The sequence below is a fragment of the Hypanus sabinus genome, chromosome 18, assembly GCF_030144855.1.
Source record: "Hypanus sabinus isolate sHypSab1 chromosome 18, sHypSab1.hap1, whole genome shotgun sequence".
Taxonomy (NCBI): domain Eukaryota; kingdom Metazoa; phylum Chordata; class Chondrichthyes; order Myliobatiformes; family Dasyatidae; genus Hypanus; species Hypanus sabinus.
The window spans coordinates 15,122,435-15,141,235 of record NC_082723.1 but is presented as its reverse complement, the minus strand read 5'-3'; the positions used below and the strand labels follow the sequence as shown (position 1 = coordinate 15,141,235).

At 44.5% G+C, this 18,801-nt stretch overlaps 1 protein-coding gene and 1 long non-coding RNA gene across 3 annotated transcripts in view; one reads left to right on the top strand and one right to left on the bottom strand.

The window, feature by feature from the left end:
- Positions 1-18,801, bottom strand: part of LOC132407347 (procollagen galactosyltransferase 2-like) — a 293,400-nt gene that overhangs the window by 61,699 nt on the left and 212,900 nt on the right. For both annotated transcript variants that reach the window (XM_059993706.1, XM_059993707.1), the window contains 2 exons: positions 17,814-17,924; positions 4,488-4,605 (listed from right to left, as the gene is read on the bottom strand). In XM_059993706.1, the coding sequence (XP_059849689.1) occupies positions 4,488-4,605; positions 17,814-17,924 (229 nt within the window). The remainder of the gene's footprint in view (positions 1-4,487; positions 4,606-17,813; positions 17,925-18,801) is intronic.
- On the top strand, positions 6,894-18,560 carry LOC132407350 (uncharacterized). Its single transcript, XR_009516453.1, has 3 exons — positions 6,894-6,925; positions 15,665-15,740; positions 18,460-18,560. It is a non-coding gene; the product is annotated as an uncharacterized LOC132407350 (long non-coding RNA).

Here is an 18,801-nt window from a genome sequence, read left to right as displayed (position 1 = left end):
CATGACTACCCTTAAAAATAATGCAGTTAAAACCAGCCAGATTCCTCTAACCACACAACATGGCTAATCTGGCTGCAGCTGATAACAGCGGTCAGAGAGCTCACTCACTTACATAACATCTACCTCTCTTCTCTTGCAGGACATTCCTCGCTGAAAATCTTAGAACAGCCCTCTGCTAAAATATTGGAGCAAGGAACATCACGTGACTGGGTTAAATGGTTAAGGTTGGGCACTATTTCTGCTTACAGGTTCAACAACGCTAGTAATACTTTCACCATTATTCACCCTCGAAGGGGCATTCTCTGGGAGATTCTTTCCTGGATGACATACAACCATACTGCCAATAAGGTTATAACCATGTCTCCCAAGGACCCAGTACTTCTCACAGGCAAACACATATTGTTGCAGGCGTTCCACCGATATGAATTTTTAATTTCATGTTTTTCCAATTACTTTTCCAACAAAGTTCAGAAGATCCAGGCTGATGTCTGTTACCAACAGCAGCAACAATTGGCAAAGGCTTACTTGGCAAACTGTTCACCTCCTTTAATATCACTCCTGCCAGCAATCCTTGCCAGAGGTGAATTCAGTTTCGCAGCTGGCACATAGCTGCAAAACTACAGTGTTAGCCGGAGGCTGTGCTCTAGCAGATGTGAATTAGCAGCATTCAACATTTGGAAAGAGCAGAGACACTCAGCTTTCTCTGTGTGTTAGCGATTCAAGGCAAGCAGGAATCCGATGGCTGAAAGTTACCGGAACAGCCTCACAACACACAGAACAAACTCTGAGAGGTGGAGGAGGAAACAAAACTAGGCTCTTCAGTTAACTCAACATGGAAAATCAAGATCCACTTTTCCTTCTACTACTCCAAGGAAATGGGCAATTCTTTTCTGACTCTCCAGTGCCTGCATGAATCATCAATGGTTTATTAAACATGTGGTCTAAATATCCTCCTACATCAAAGACACCTCAACTCTAATCTGATTCCACAACCTACAGACTCACTTTCAAAGACTCCACTCATATTCACAGTATTATTTATTCTAGTTTAAGATAGTGCTGGTGAGCCACAGAGATGCCATAGTGGTAGCAAACAAAACTACTGCCTACTCTATTAATCACATTTTTTTTTCAGACAACAACCACTGCAATCAATAGCCGGTAACATCCTTTTCAGATATGAGCTTTCGAACTGCCTGAACAACCTGGCATTTTTGCGATGCGAACTAAAGTCTCGAAGGTGCAGGACATTTGCAGCGTGGCGTATACAGGCTGAATCGAGGTGGCGGGGCCCAGGCCCAAGAGTAGGGAACAAGCAGATGTTTGGCAATTTTTGGAGTGGACTTGGAACCGATTCGAAGTGACAGATCCGAGGTGAAGCAGAGTCAAGACGGCGGAGCCCAGGCCTGAAAGCAAGGAACAACCGATTTTTGACTGATTTAAGTACCGGGCCAGATTGGAAAGGTTGGGTACAAGTCGAATGGAGACAGTGAAGGCCAGGTCCAAGAGCTCATCAGAGCGGCAGGGCCCATATCTGAGGGTGAGGAACAAGCCAGCTTAAGCACCAGGCTAGACTGAAAAGTTCAGTGTCGGGCAGGGAGGCGAGCTGTTGGGCCGGTGTCCAGCAAGATTTTCTCATCTCTGCGCCGAACTGTAGCTGTGGCCGGCAACTAACAGGCCCCAGGACTGGCTGCAGTGATGACTGGTTTCATGGCTAAGAATTTCATGAACTTTAGCTCTAAATGTTATTTGCTTACATTTTATTGTTTGCACGAGTTGTTCTATTTTTCTGCATATTGGGTGTTTGTCTTCTTTTTTAATGGGTTCTGTTGAGTTTTTTCATTTTGTGGCTGCCTATAAAGAGATGAATCTCAAGGTTGTATATAGTATACATACTTCAATAATAAGTGTACCTTGAACTATAAACTTTTTTAAAAATATATATATTTGCACAATTTGACTTCATCAACACATTGGTTATCTGCTCTTATAGTTTTTAAAGTTAATTCTATTCAATTTCTTTATTTTCTTGTAAATGTCTGCAGAAAAATAAATCTCAAGTTAGGATATGGTGACACACAAGTACTTTGATAATAAACTTTGCTTTGAATTTTGAAGGGACAGAAGCAGAGTACTTGGCCAGTTTTCACAGCCCCACCAGACACACAGAAGTCAAACCGCCAGTACCAGCTTTCTATTTTCTTCTCCGTCACATTAATCCAGTTTCTCCTGGAAGTCCTCTCCGCCACTCGAGGGCCCTGATCCTGGACATTCTATTGACATGTGCAGAGCTGACTGATCCCTTCCAGCAGCTCTTGAGGGGCAAGTCTCTGGAGTTGGATGGGCCAACCATGGATTTCCTCTGTGATATCCAAGGGGCAACTATAAGCAAGACTTGGAGGAATGACTGACAACTGGAGAGGCACCACTCTCAGGGCTCAGTCATTATCCTTCTGTCTATGATATCTGCCATTCCCATTCTTTTACAGTGCACAATACACTGTCTTTGTCTGGTCTATGTTCACTCACATGCTGCGAAAATCACCTCATTCTTTGACCAAGGTTATGTGTGACAGTCTTTGGTGGCAGCTTATCCCTTCATGGTAGCTACAGAGCTGGAAATCCATCCCCAGCACTCCACTCCAATTAGGCTCAGACTAATATACCCTCTGCTTACTGCTCCAAAGCACATTAGTGCTGGGTGGAGTGAGGAGCTTATACTGCAGGGGAACACAGTGGAGAAAATGACATAATGGAAAGTTACTGCGGATAATGTAACTGTTCCACTGTTTAAACAAACATTTACTTGCAACAGTGCCAGTAAAGAACTAGGTGTGGTCATTAGATGGTGAGGGGTTGAATGGGAGGAATCACTGAACTTGCTCAGTCATTCTGAACTGTTGTTGCAGAATGAGGAAACCTATACAAGCTTCAGCTCTGAGCAGACACAGTGTCAGTAAAGAACTAACACTGCCAGGTATCCAAACTTAAAGAGAATTACAGAGATTTCTCAGCCTTCCATCTTCCTCCAACTGACCACAATCTGCAGCAACTAGACTTGTGACTAAAGAAACAGGCAGCCTACGAGCAGTAACACACAAAATGCTACAGGCTCTGTCAAGTGCACTTGTAATATTTTGCGGAGCTTCCTGCCCCATGAGAACAAGACCGAATTGGATGGCGTTAGCCACAGTCGATTAACAGGTCTATTCATTTCAAACATGCAGCTAAACAATCGCAGCTTGCAGCAGTAAACTGGCATTTGTTGGCTATTTTGTCAGCAGGTTGCTGTGGCTAGTGGGAGAAAACAGTTTAAATACTCATTAAAATAAGGCAGTTCCATTAAATACCTTGAGTGCTATAAGAAAGCAGGTCATGTATCACCTATATTAGACTAATAAGCTGATAAAATGAGTTTACATCGTGGTAATTACAGTGCTCCAGATGTAGCTCTTCATTCTTGGCATGTTTCACACACATCATAAAAACATATAATGTTTAAAGATGTGTAGCCCAATGTAAATCCAATTTCCACATCTTCCTCTCATACCAACCATTCCCCCCAACCTGCCTTTGGAGAACCAGTGTTCAAATGACCAATGTTCAGCTTGCCAACAGTCTAACTACTGGTTCTAAACACAAGAGGTTCTGCAGATGGTGGAAAGCTTGAGCAAAACATGCAAAATGCTGGAAGAACTCATCAAGTCAGGCATCATTTATGGGGGGAACAAACATTTTAGGCTGAGACTCTTCATTGGGACTCTGGTCAGAATCACAAGAGGTTCTGCAGATGTTGTTAATCTTGAGCAATACACAAAAAATGCTGGAGGAACTCAGCAGGTCAGGCAGCTTCTATGGAGGGGAATAAACAGTTGATGTCTCAAGCCCAATGAAGGGTCTTGGACTGAAGTGTTGACTGCTTATTCTCCTCCATAGATGCTGCTTGACCTGCTGAGTTCCTCTAACACTTTGCAGGTGTTGCTTTCATCAGAATTACTGGTTCTTCCTGCCACTCTGTGAATTGCTTGTGACCAAGATCCTTCCCATCCACAGTCGTATAGAGGACGATCACACTGAAATCCATCGGCTCTGAAAGATGGCTCTGACTCTTGTTGAGGCTTCCCTGCCTGATTATTCACCACCTTCACTGCCAAATTCACTACACTCTGCCCTCTAACCTCTATTCACCTGGGTCTCCTCCTACGAACAGCTGTATTTCTCCCCAGGACCTCGTGGGTTTCCTCTGGGTGCTCAGGTTGCGTCCCACATTCTAAAGGCGTATGGGTTAGGGTTAGTCATCGGTGGGCATGCTATGCTGGCGTCAGCCCACAACACGTCCCCAGACTGCGTTGATCATTGGCACATCTGACAGTTTCAATATTAATAGATGGAAGAATGGCACTCATGAGGAAATCCCAATTGCTCCACAGAGGGAGGAATGGCAGAATAATTTTGCTTCACAGGCAAACGATGACAGCTCAACTCACCAAGATGTAATCTGCCCATTGTTTTCTGGCAGATTTGAGTGCGGCTTGCTTCAGCTTCATGATGTATTCAAATCTGGTTTGGGTCCAGTGTTTAGGGCCCAGTTCATTTGGATATGATCTACAGGACAAGAAATGTAGTATTAAATGCAGGAGACAATGAGCAGATTTGTACAGTCCATACCCACACTCAGCTAACTCAAGACCATCTGATAACTGGTCACATCACACAAGTGCCGGCAGTAATGATCTCATGAGATGGTCTGGACTCCAACTTTTGATATTCAGTAGTATTATGGTCATTGAAGTTCCACCTCAACCCTTTTGGGGCCAGCATTAAACAGAAACTCAGTCGTCCAGCAAAATAAACAAGGTGGCGATAAGAGCAGTTCAGGTGCGGGATATTTTATGGAAAGAGACTCCACCAGAGTGCCTATCCTCCATCTATAAGTCATGGCAGCAGAGTGTTGGGATGTTTTCCACTTGCCTGGGTCAGTGCAGCTCCAACAAGACACCAACTGGGACCAAAGTGGCCCACTTGATTGGCACTAGACCCACTTTCAATTTAACTATACACCCAAGTATCATTATCTACACAATGCAGTATAACAGGTCACTGGGATTTTGTAGGTAACACATCCCAAACTCCATAAAGCAGTACAAGGGCAACCGGTGTAGAAGTACACCATTACCTGAACATTCCCTTCCAAATCACATTTTTTCTGTTAATTCCCTTCCTCTCTCCACAGATGCTACCTGATGACACAACTGCACACAAGATCCATAAGTGGCTCTTAAATAAGTACAGTGTAGTCCAGCTTGTTTGAGGCTTTAGAGGTGTACATAACTATTGGATGTTATTACCCCAACCTACAACTAACATAATTTTAGAAAACAAAACCTAGAACAGTACAGTACAGCATGGACCCTTTGGCCCATGATGCTGTGCCGACTCCATGATCAATCCAACCCTTCCCTGCTGAGGATTCCACTGGTCGCCGTTAACCATGATTATTGCATCCGAGCCGTCTACGTACAATCAATACACCAGCCAGGGCAGTATGGTATGGAGAGTAAGCTGTTGCCCATGCAGCAGGCTTCTCCACACAGTTGATGAATCCAAGGGAACAGCAGAGATGCCAGTTAACGTTGAACTCAACGTAGGGCTGCCTTAGGCACTCCAGCTCTAGATTTTTCCCTGAGGTTTTCTCCGGAAGCCTTCCCCATGAGTGGGTACAGCTAACAGAGGTTTGAGATCAGAGTTTTCCTTCTCCTCGATGAGCTGCCGATCGCAGCCGATGAGCCCCATCTGCCCCACCAGTAGTTCCCCTTCTCCTCTCAGTAGAAATGGCTCTGCCAGGCTTACACGTGAAGATCAGGAGCTGGATTTGGTTGTCAGAGTCTAGTTGAGACATATACCATTGACAGCATTTAACAGATAGTAAGAGCTTATCCCTAATCATAAGGAGCCTACTCACCCCCTACACAGCTCAAAACCCTCCATTTCTTTTCATCCATGTGTCAAGCTAACAGTCTCTTCAACATCCATAATATATCAGCAAATTTTAAAGATATATGCAGGTTTATTAAATTTTTGAGTAACCCTAGTAAAGTTAAGGGAGCATGGAAGAGAGGCCTGTTGATTTAAAGAGAGAGTGGAGAATGGGAGTCTGGAGAGCTGAAAGAAATGCAGAATCCAATGCCCTGCTGTGTGTGGTGAACTATGTGCCTGTCTGGACACGCCCCCTGCTGACTGCTCCTGTGGCTCCTCCCACAGACCCCGGTATAAAGGCGATCTGAGGCCTGACGCTCGGCCTCAGTCTCCAGGACATAGTATGATGGACACTCACTCCTGGTTCCTTCTTCCAGTCAATAAAAGCCGATATCTCGCCTTACGTCTTAGTGTGAGTTATTGATGGTGCATCACTGTGACAGAGTGAGCTCATAACATTGGACTCCGAGGTGTTAAAGGGAGTGCAGGAACCAGTGCTCTGTTGTGTGAAAGGGTGTCCAGGAAGTGACCCTGTGTGTCAAAGCCAGTGTGGGAACTATGACCCGGTGTTAAAGGAAGTGCCTATCAGATTCCTTCCTCTTCAGCCACTATTACCTCCTAGCTTCTCACACAATTCCCTTTCAAACCATTTCCCCCACCCATCTACCTTCCCCCCTCACCTAGATTCATCCATCACCCGCCAGCTTGTGCTCCTTTTCCTGCCCCAACCTTCTTACTCTGACTTTTGCCCCCTTCCTCGCAGTCACGATGGAGGGTCTCATCCCAAAATGCCAATTGTTCATTTCCCTCCTTAGGTGCTGCCTGACCTGCTGAGTTCCTCAAATATTTTGTGTGTTGCTCAGGAACCAAACCCCCAGTGTGTGAACTGGGACCTGGAGTGCTAAAGAGAACCCTGTTGTGGTCGAAGGAGTGCTGGGATCAGCATCTGGTGAGCTCATTGTCAAACTGTCTGAACTGTGGGATGGCAGATTCTCAGAATCTTATTGTAGCCCAAAGTTTCATCAATTAGTTGTTAACAAGAAGAGTGGAGAGCAGAAAGGGAAACATAATGTGGGAAGGGAAAAAACACAAAAAGATGAACGTAGATGATTTGATGTAGGGGGAGGGAAAGGAGAGTGAAGCACAGAAAATGGAGGAGAAAAGTGACACAGTTTAAAGAAAGAGGCTCAGATTCAGATTTACAATGAGATAATACAAATTACAGCAATATAGTAAGAACAGATAGGCAAATGGGCAGAGATACAGATTCCTAGCAGATGGAAGTTTTTATTCTGGAAAACTTTTAAAATGTAAACCATGGGGTTTATGCTTTTGATTACATGAGTAAATATTAACATTCGAAACATTTTTCAGTCCCTTATGGTAACTATTTGATCAGATAATCAATTAAAACATTCACCAGGAGACAGCCCTCACCCCTCACCTGCAGCCCAATTCCATGATGGGATGTTCAGTTGTCAGGTCCTGCAGAGTGTGAATAAAGTTCAACAGCAGTGAGTGAACCAGCTGTGCAATGAAGCATCACTTGTGACCACTCCACGATCCACATTTGGCTCAGTCAGGCACTTACAAGCATGTATAATTCCATTTCCTGAGTCCCATGACAAACCAGGCAGATGGGAAAATAATCAGACACTGAGCCAGGAATTAGAAATAGAAAAACCATAAGCAAGAGAATTAAATTGTAAATCTCTTTGGTCCTTATGCACCTGAAAGAATGAGTGTATTCTGGGACAAACCCCAATGGTCACAGACCCAGGACACACTCCCCACTGGGATCCAGTCCCAGGGACATCATCCCAGAGCATATTCCCACTACTTCAGCCTGGGACACACTCCCCACTGGGATCCAGTCCCAGGGACATCACCCCAGAGCATATTCCCACTGCTTCAGCCTGGGACACACTCCCCACTGGGATCCAGTCCCAGGGACATCACCCCAGAGCATATTCCCACTACTTCAGCCTGGGACACACTCCCCACTGGGAAACACCCTGTAACTCGCCCCAGCCCCGGGACTCAACCCTTCTCTCTCAAGCCCGGGACTCAATCCAGCCCTGGGACATAATCCCTTGTCTCTCTCCAGCCCTGGGACACAACCCCTATCTCTCTCCAGCTTGGGACATACATCCATCTCTCTGCTCTGCTGGAATATACCCCTGTCTCTCACCAGAACCAGGTCACACCCTCCTTTGGCTTGCCAGCCCTGGGACACATCTTCTGCTGAGCCTTGGCGCCTTTTTGCCCTCAGTTCCTTCATCTCAAAGACATACTTTGTTAATAACTATATACATAGGAAACACAATTTGTAGGTCTTTCTCTATATTCACAGTAATTCAATACATTCTCCTACAATGCTTCCATGTCACCCTGTTCCCCATCCCCCTCAACATACAGTGGACCATGAGAGGGTGTTACACAGGGCAGTGTCCTGGCCAGCAAAGTCCCAACTTCTTGTTGCTATGGCATACCCAGTGGGAGAACACCTTGCCCCTGCTAACCAAGATGGAGTGCCAATCTCATTGCCCAATTTGTTTCTCCTCAGCTATCTGCTCCAGGTAAGAGCGATACAGTGGGTGTGGTGGCTAACATGATACTTCACACAGTGCCATTGATCTGTTTTCAATTCCGCTGCGGCCTGTAGGGAGTTTGTACGTTCTTCCCGTGGTCACGTGGGTTTCCTCTAGGCTCTCTGGTTTCTCCCCACATTCCAAAGAAATACGGATCAGGATTAGTAAGTTGTGGGCACGAATGATGCGTCGCTCTGAATGTTTCAATGTATATCTGACAAACAATGCTAAAGCTAATTCTTGCCCCCACGGCCTCTCCTGCTATCTATAATTCAGGTAATCAGACTCAACCCCAGCAGGAGTGGGGGGAGGAAACAGAGGAATGGTTGGGCCAGTTGACATAGAACTCTTGGTGTTATTAATTCCAGTGCCCAGTGTCAGCTCAAACTGGTCATAGATGCTGATTATTTGAGGAGAAGATGTGACATTGTCCACTTACGGAGAGGCTTTGATCTGAGCATTTACACCAGTATAGCTCCTGATAGATTCGACAAAGGATTCAATACAACACACAAACAAGACTGAACAGAGCAAGTAACCTTGCCTGGCTCCGGACTTAATGGGAAGCCTTCTGTTTTCCAGCTATTCGTTCGGATTGCACTATTGACGTCTGCAAAGAGCAGTTGAATCCAATTCCTGATTCCCAGCCAGAGCCCATTTTGGGCAGTACACCATCAGGTACTTGTGTGATATCCTGTTAAAGGCCTGCCCCTGATCCAAGCTGACCAGGCAAGTGTGCAACCCTCACTCTAGACCCATCCCATATGTGGGCAATGGTATCCTGAGCAGAGCAAGGCTTTTAGAGAATTCCCTACTTGGTAAAGCACAGGTTGGTTTTGTCCCAGAACAGACCTGCCCCAATCTGCAAGGCTCTTGCATAGGATTTTGTAATCCACGTTCCAAATTGACACGTCCTCCCTCTCCCCTTATATTTGAAGATGAAGGTGATGATGCCCTTTCACGTGGATTTGACATGCTATCAATCTGAAGCATCACAAAGCTTCCACCAGATCTGGGTTCACCCAGTGCCACAGGGCCAAGTGCACTCAGCCAGTTAGCCATCACTTTGGGACTTTTATTCTTCTCAAGAGAATGAAGGGATCAGTGGCTGGTTCAGACTCTCCCACGTGCTCTGAGACGAAAGGGAAGAAGCTGTTGCACAGACCAGTGAAGGGAGGATTAAAAGGTCCTCAATATATCTGACTAGGAGGATGTTACCAAGCCAATCTCTTTCTCAAGTTGTGAAGCACATCTCAACCTGCTGCAAAAAGTGACCTTTGGATGAGAAGATGATCTTGGAGGACTCCAAGTCAAAGAGCAAGAGTTGTAATCTCATTAGCTCCCAAGAGTTCCATCTTGACTGCAGCAGGAGTAAATTTTTCATGCTTTTTTGGACTTTATCCAATTCCCTCTGACTCTGTTTTGCTTTTCTGAACTCCTTTGAGGATGAAGAATCTCTTTATGTTCCCCTAAATTGTTTCCAGCCAATGCATCAGGGAGCCAAAGAGCGGCTTCACAGTTCTCCAACTTACATGATCCCACTTTAATACCTCATTATTTTGGAGGTCAATAATTTGACATGCAACTTCTGTGTACATCCCACAGCCTTTAGTCTTCCTATGACAGTCAACAAGACTGCCAAACACCTGCACATTTGGTGCTAAATACAGCACAGCATCCTGCTCAGGGAAATGGAAGCTGCGGGTGAGGTAAAAACAGAATAGAAGTCGATAATGAATTGAGTGTGGGTAGTCAACATTCGAATGAGTAGAACTTAAACGTGTGGTGTTAGGGAAGCTGACACAATGAATAAGAACTATCAGGACAGGCTGATGGTTTCAATGACAATGAAGCCGTGGTAGTGACTAACATACATGGTATAAGTTATTTGAAGCTTGGTACAATTTGAATACTAGGCAGATCAATTGGCTTTAGTGCAGAATAAACTAAAAAGTAATTATCTCAATCACAGCATAATTCATATAATTGACTCAAGTGTGGCTGTGATATTAGGCAAGTTATTATTGCTCTTCACTTCCCCAAGGCCACTTGTGAAAAACAGGACAACAAGCTTTGCTGAAAAAAAATTCCCTCAGTAGCATTTTACGTTGGTTAAAATGATTCTCCAAGAACCACAATCCCTACAGAATTAATTGCATCCTTCTTTGAAACGTAACCAACCATTGTCAATTTCCCAATTCCATTCAATACCCAAAAGCTCAATAGAACGTCAGAAGAAAATTAGCTTTAACACGATGAACATGTCTTAGTGTATTAGTATATCAAAGCATAAAGTGAAATGTACAATTGGCATTAAATCAAATCAGCAAGCATTGTGCTGGGGGCAGCCCGCGAGTATCACCGTGCTCCCGGCACCAACATAGCACGCCCTCAACTCACTAACACTAACCCATACATCTTTGGAATACGGGAGGAAACCAGAGAACCCAGAAGAATCCCACATGGTCACAGGAAGATTGTACAAGTTCTTTACAGACAGCAGCGGGAATTGAACCCCGATCTTATAGCTGGCGCAGTACAGCATTGCACTAACCACTATGCTACTGTGCTGTGCACCCCCCACCCCACACCTCACGCCCATTGACTAGCTGGGATAATGAAACACACTGATGGTAACAGGCACCTCCACTTGAGTTTATGCAACAAGTGATGCATTCTTATTTCTGCAATAAACCTTATTACCTTTTCTCCAGACTTTACAGCCTCAGGGAGTGAACAAGATGGTCATCAAGATGATTGTGTTTAAATTACAACCAGTAGAAGATGAAGCTGATTGCTTGTGTTGAAGGACTATAAAATCAGCTTTGACATTTGCTCAAGGAAAAGTTAGTCGTTTCAAAAAGGATTTAGCAGCTGGGAAATATAGAACTAATCCCAGGAGTGATTTCACTTTTTCTTCAGGAGGTGACAATGTTCCTAGTAGAGGCAGCTAGTTGACATCTTGATGAGCTAAATAGTGAACACATCTGTGATTACACAGGATAACTGGCAAGACAGCTAAGCAGGAACGAGAATGGATAAATACTAGGGAAGCACTATATAGATGAGGTTTAATTCAAGATCCACTTGGGATAGCAAATGATGCACTCCACTGTATATTTCGATGTACTAATGTACCAACACATGTTCGATGTGTTAAAGGCAATTGTGTCCTGGTATTACACTGGCTTGGTAAATTGGCAATGGTTGGAAAGGCTTAGTTAGTTAAAGTTGTTTTAGTCACAAAGTCTCGGCCAGGACGTGCGCACGCGTGTGCATGCATGCGTGCTGATTTTTGATTTTTGAGGACATTTTGTTGCATGTCCTTATCAGATTCACGCAGAAGAACCATCCAAGAACATCCTCTGCCCTCTCCCCATAACCACGCCAGATCTTTTTTCTTTCAGGTACTTACCCAGTCCAATTTGGAGATTATGAAAGAAGGAAGGTTAAATTCAGAGGGGACTACCAAATCAATATGGCTTAATTCAAGATGTACTTGGGCTAACACATGGGAGCTGCAGCAAGTATGGGGTTTGAGCCAACAGCTGGAAAACTAATCTGAGGTTCCACGGGGTACTTCGTGAGGGAGAATGATGTAATGCAGAGTAGGACCCAGTAAGCATAAGGTTACACAGGAGAAACTGTGAAATTAAACAGGGAAACCTGATATATCCATCAGATCATATACAGCCAAGAGAAAGGTAACAATCTTTCCACAAACACAAATAAGACAGACAAACATTGTTGTATCTTTTAAATCAAACTACATGGAAAACCTCAGCTCATTTTAGTGTTTATCTTTGAAATGAGTAAAATTCTGAGTCTTGAGTAATCAGTTCGTATATGAATGCATTCCTTATTCCCTTAGGAACACAGTTAAACTGTGGCTAAGCTTTACCGTGGTCTCTGCTTCAGTCTGTAACACTGAATTCCATAGCTTCAAACCCCTTTTGAGTATGAAAGTTTGTTCTCCCCCTTGTCCTCAATCTTTTAAAAATGTTTAATCAGAATCTGGAATATTGTAAAGCTAGGAACTCATTGATGGAATGTATGCTGTGTCCATAATGAACTGTTAAAAACAGACCAAACTGCACAGAATGATTGCCAAATGCTACTCACATTCTCTCACCTACAAGAATTAACCTACTGCAAAATAGAGAAGACTCACAGGACACTGAATTAACCTCCTAGTTGTTACCTCAAGGTTTTAAGATTAACGTTAAACCAGAACTCAGATACTAAGTTAATTAGAGTAGCTTTAGTCACAGGAGAGAGAAGGGGGAGGGGGAGGGGGAAAGAGGGGGGAGAGGGAGGGGGAGAGGGAGGGGGAGAGGGAGGGGGAGAGGGAGGGGGAGAGGGAGGGGGAGAGGGAGGGGGAGAGGGAGGGGGAGAGAGAGGGAGGAGAGAGAGGGAGGAGAGAGAGGGAGGAGAGAGAGGGGGGAGAGAGAGGGGGGAGAGAGAGGTATGATTGTTGGTGAGATTTGGTTTGGTTACCCGGTCTTACCACTGCTTCACACACAGGAGACCACCACTCAACCCACTGAATCATTTCAGTCATACAAAAGCAAAGTCCAGACAGTCCCATTCCACTGCCACTTTTCAGGTATTTATCCAGTTCCCATATGAAGACTAGGAATGAGTCTGCTCCACCAGCCCCCTGCATTGCACATTCCACATCACAACCTCACAGAAAGTCATATTCTCCGATGAACTTCACTCTAGGTCACCTGATTCTTGATTTCTGGGTTCCTTTTCAGACTGTCAGACTTCATGGGTCCACTGGGCCCCTTCCCAAGAAGGGTGACGGGCTTTAATCAGATTACAGTATTTGTTCTTGGGTAGCATAATTCTCCTAGTGCCATATATAACTAAGGTGAATGGAGGAAAGTTGAGGGGATATGTCAAACATAGGATTTCTTTAGGCAGATTAAGAGCCTGGAAATCACTACAAGTGGTACATTAAGCTGATACATTAGGGACTTTTAAGAGACTCTTAGCACAGAAAAAAAAAGACCATAAAACCATAAAACATAGGAGCAGAACTAGGCCACTCGGCCCATCAAATCTGTACCATCATTCCATCATGGCTGATTTATTATCCCTCACAACCCTGTTCTCCTTCCTTCCTTCCTGTCACCTTTGACGCCCTGACTAATCAATAAGCGATCAAACTCTACTTTAAATATACTTAATGACTTGGCCTCCATAGTCATCTGTGGCAATGAATTCCACAGATTCACCACCCTCTGGCTAAAGAAACTCCTTCTCATCTCTGTTTTAAATGCACACCCCTCTATTCTGAGGCTATGCCCTCTGGTCCTAGACTTACCCACAATAGGAAACATCCTCTCCACATCCACTCTATCTAGGCCTTGCAATATTACACAGGTTTCAATGAGCAGCTCACTTGTTCTTCTAAACTCCAGTAAGTACAGGCCCAGAGCCATTAGACTCCACTCATACATTAACCCTTGCATTCCCAGAATCACTCTCATGAACCTCCTTTGGACCTTCTGCAATGCCAGCACATCTTTTCTTAGATAAGGGTCCCAAAACTGCTCACAATACTCCAAATGTGATCTGATCAATGCCCTATAAAGCCTCAGCATCACATCTTCGCTCTCACAAGAGACCAATCCTTTTGCAGATTCCCTGCTCCCTCAACACTACCTGCCACTCCACCCATCTTTGTATCACCTACAAACTTGGCCACAAAGCCAGCAATTCCATTTTCCAAATCATTGACATGTAATGTGGAAAGAAGGCCCCTTTATTCCCACTCTTTGTCTCCTGCCAGTCAGCCAATCATCTATCCATGCTAGTATCCTTCATGTAATACCATGGACACTCAGCTTGTTAGGCAGCCTCATGTGTGACAGCTTGTCAAAGGCCTTCTGAAAATCTAGGTAAGCAACATCCACTTGCTCTCCTTTGTCTATCCTGCGTGTTATTTCCTCAAAGAATTCCAACAGGTTTTTCAGGCAATATTTCCCCTGAAGGAAATCATGCTGACTTTGGCCTGCTTTATCATTCATTTTTCTGTACCCCTGAAACTTCATCCTTAATAATATCTTCCCAACTACTGAAGTCAGGCTAACTGGCCTATAGTTTTTTTTCTTCTGCCTCCCTCTCTTTAAAGAGTGGAGTGACATCAGCAATTTTCCAGTCCTCCGGAACCTTTCCAGAATCCAGTGATTCTTGAAAGATCATTACTAATGCCTCCACAATCTCTTTAGCTACCACATTCAGAACCCTGTGGTGTAGTCCATCTGGTCCAGACCTTTTAACTTTCCACGCACCTCTCCTTAGTAACAGCAAAAACTCGCACTGCTTCCTGACACTCATGAATTTCCTTAATACCGTTAGTACCTTCCAAAGTGAAAACTGGTGCAAAATACATAATAAGCTCATCCACCATTTCTCTGTCCCCTATTACTAACTCTCCAGTGCTCCAGTTTCCACTCTCACTCTCCTTTACTCTTCATATATCTGAAAAAACTTTTTGGTATCCTGTCTGAGCTACCGAGTTCTTCCAGTATTTTGTGTACGTTGTATTTTACTGGTTAGCTTACCTTCATAATTCAGTTTTTCTCTCCTTATGGTTTTTTTAGTTGCCTTCTGTTGGTTTTTTTTTAAAAACTTCCTAATCTTCTAATTTCCTACTAACTTTTGCTCTATTATATGCCCTCTCTTCTGTTTTTATTCTGTCCTTGACTCCCCTTGTCAGCCGCAGTTACCTCGTCCTTCATTGTTGGAATGTATCTATCCTGTGCCATCTGAATTAACCCCAGAAACTCCAGCCGTGTTGATCTGCCATCATCCCTCATAATGTCCCTTTGGCCACCTCCTCTCTCACGCCTCTGTAATTCCCTTTACTGCACTGTCATACTGATACATCAGACTTTAATTTCTCCCTCTCAAACTGCAGGGTGAATTCTATCATATTGCAAAGGGCTTTAGGCTGTGTAGGCTTGGATTGATCATGGAGTTATAAGGTCATCATAACATTGTGGGCTGAAGGGCTTGTATGATGCTGTACTGCTCTATGTTAACAACGAGGATTTTCTTTATTTATTTCTTCATTTGCCTCTGAGTTGCTGACATCATCCATGGGAACCAGCTGCCCTTAACGGAGAAGGCAAGATGGACAGATCTGCACAGTCAGTGAAGGTGAGGTGCCAGAGCTGTGAACCACACTGACACTCACCACCAGCTCGCCTCCCATGCCCCATGAACCAGCCAAATCTACACAACATGCCACGCTTTGTTACTCCATTCTAACTGTCACAGAAAGGATTAAAGTCAGTGATTGGAGGCAAGCAGATAGGAAGGTCTTCTTTTCCCCCAGAAAGATCATCTCAAGCTGACACGTACAACACGCTGGAGGAACTCAGCAGGTCGGGCAACATCTGTGGAAACAAACAGTCAACATTTCGGGCCGAGACCCTTCATCAGGTCGTTTCCATGGATGCTGCCCGACCTGCTGAGTTCCTCCAACATGTTCTACGTGTTGATTTGACCATAGCATCTGCAGTGTACTTTGTGTTTACCATTTGTCTCAAGCTGCCTCTTTCCACAGAACCTAATTCAAAAACAGATAGTTTGCACGACAAACAGTTTCCCACACAAGAGAAATACATGAAAGCTTCAGGCTGCAGCAATATCAATTGCAGCTGTGCAGGCCTTCTATCTGTTCCTCCAGGGTGCTCGCAACTGTTGTTGAATGAGAGATGCCTGGTGGTTTGAGAGATTGGAAGCTCCAGGATACAACAGTGTTATGGTTCAAGTCAAAGGCTGAACCTTCGCAGTGACTAGTCTAACCTCATTCCTTCAAGCCCGGCTACAGTATGGGTTCCTATGGGCTGTGGCAGCTTTAGCATTCCTGCAATGCGGAATGGTGGGTGTGTGATTGTTTTCCATGTTCACTTAGGAATACCATACCACCCATCTGCATAAAAGTGATTTACAAATCTGGGCTGAGCTTGGGGAAATTAGGGTTAGGGTGAATGGGGGGATGACTTGGAAATTTCACCCAGCAACTCTCCTGTCAATGCGGAAAAAGGGAAAAACAAAATTGCTCACCCAGTTCAGACAAGACCATAGTGCAACTCTATTATAGTGCTGTCTGTAAGGAGCTTGTACATGTGGGTTTCCTCTAGGTGCTCTGCTTTTCTCCCACAGTCCAAAGGTGTAACGTTAAGGTTAAGGTTAGCCAGTTGTAGGCATGTTCTGCTGGCACCAGAAGCATGGTAACACTTGCCCACCACAATCCTCACTGATTTGATTTGACCCAAATGACACATTTCACTGTATGTTTCCATGCACATAGTGACAAATAAGACTAACATTTAAGAACAGAACTAGGCCATTCAGCCCATAGTCTGTTCTACCATTCCATGTTGATTGATTTATTTCCCCCCCCATCCCATTCTCTGCCTTCTCCCTGTAACCTTTGACACCCTTAATAATGGACTTAACAATAAGAAAAATAATAAGATTACTACTTATGGACTTAAACACACTGGATGGCAGGACACAACATCGAGAGCCAATGGGAATCCCACAACTGCTCCATGCAGTCTGGCTGGACTTCGGTTGCAGTTCAGCAGGAAAAGCTTCAAGCATTGTCCTGGCCATTGGTTCGAGGCATCACAATCCTCCATGCAATTGCAGCAAGCTGCTCAGGTTGTTTACAATCATTTGTGTGGGGCTAGGGGAGCAAAATTCCTCAATTTCTGCCTAGTAAGTGCCTCCCTCCCACAATGACCTCACCCTGCCACGGAGCAGCAGCCGAGTTTGAACCATCTCCCAGCCAGGGAGTGGCTGATGCATTCTCTCTGCTCGCCGATGATTCAATCATCAATCTCAGTGCTGCTTGTGAGGCTTGGCTGCTGTTGATTCACTATGAAGTGCTGCGGGATATGCTGGACTGTGAGTGGTGCTAAATAAATACAGACTTCTTTAACCCATTGTGAGCTCAGGCAAAAGGGAAAACAATACAAGCACTGACTGCTCACTCCAACGCCCTGTGAGAGAATTATCCCACCCTGTCATTTTGATACAATTTACCACATGGAATTTAGCAGAAGGGATTCCTGTCCCAAGGATTGGGAATCTAGCAGTGTTGAGAGGAGTGGGACTTGGCCCTCAGCTGGGTTATACTCAGCAAGTTTGACCCAAATACTATCAGCAAAAGCCAGCTCCAGTCAGGAAGCAGGGTGAACGGCAGATGCAGAAAAATACCTTGGTTCAGCCATTGGACGCCACTCTACGTAGTGGTAAAACCTCTGGACGCTGATGAGCCACTCTCTCAGGATGGCAGTCGTGTTGTCTATGTTATGATCAGTTGCCACCCTACAAGAAAGACATCCGATTTGAAAGAGACAAAGTACACAGCTGGTTGTGGACCCCACAACCAGAGTAACAGCCATGAAACTCAGAAGTTACAATATAAACATCTGCCACTTGAATAAATATCCTTTGGGAAAAGGACCTTTCCAGACTTTCACAATCTGGATCACCAGCTCCATTTCTTGGCTCTTAATTGCTGTCTGATACCCTCTAAGGTTTTTCTGGCCTACTGAGGTTAGTCTCTTCATTACTGTTAGCTGTGACTTCAGCAGACATTTTCTTTAAAAAGGTTTGTATACATAAAGTCAGTGGCCACTTCATTGGGTATCTTCTGTATCTTATAAAGTAGCCTCTAAATGTATGTTCATAGGCGTCTGCTGCTGTAGCCCAGCCACTTCAACGTTCAACACATTGTGCATTCAGAGATGCTCTTCTATACATTAACATTGTAATGCATGGCCACATCGCCTTGTCAGCTTTAACCAGTCTGGCCATTCTCCTCTGATCTCTCTCATTAAGAAGTTGTTTTTACACACAGAACGGCTGCTCAATGGATGTTCCTGTTTCTCGCACCATTCTCTGTAAACTCTGGGGACTGTTACGCAGGAGATCAGCAGTTTCTGAGATACTCAAACCACCCTGTCTGGCACCAACAATCGTTCCACGGTCAAAGTCACTTAGATCACATTTCTTCCGTGTTCTGATGTTTGGTCCGAACAACAACTGAACCTGTTGATTCTGTCTACATGCTTTGAATCATTGAGTTGCCACCACATGATTAGATATTTGCATTAACGAGTGCAGGTGTACAGGTGCATGTAATGAAGTAACCATCATGGAACGCATATAAAATGTGTAAATTTTACAGACTGTACAGAAA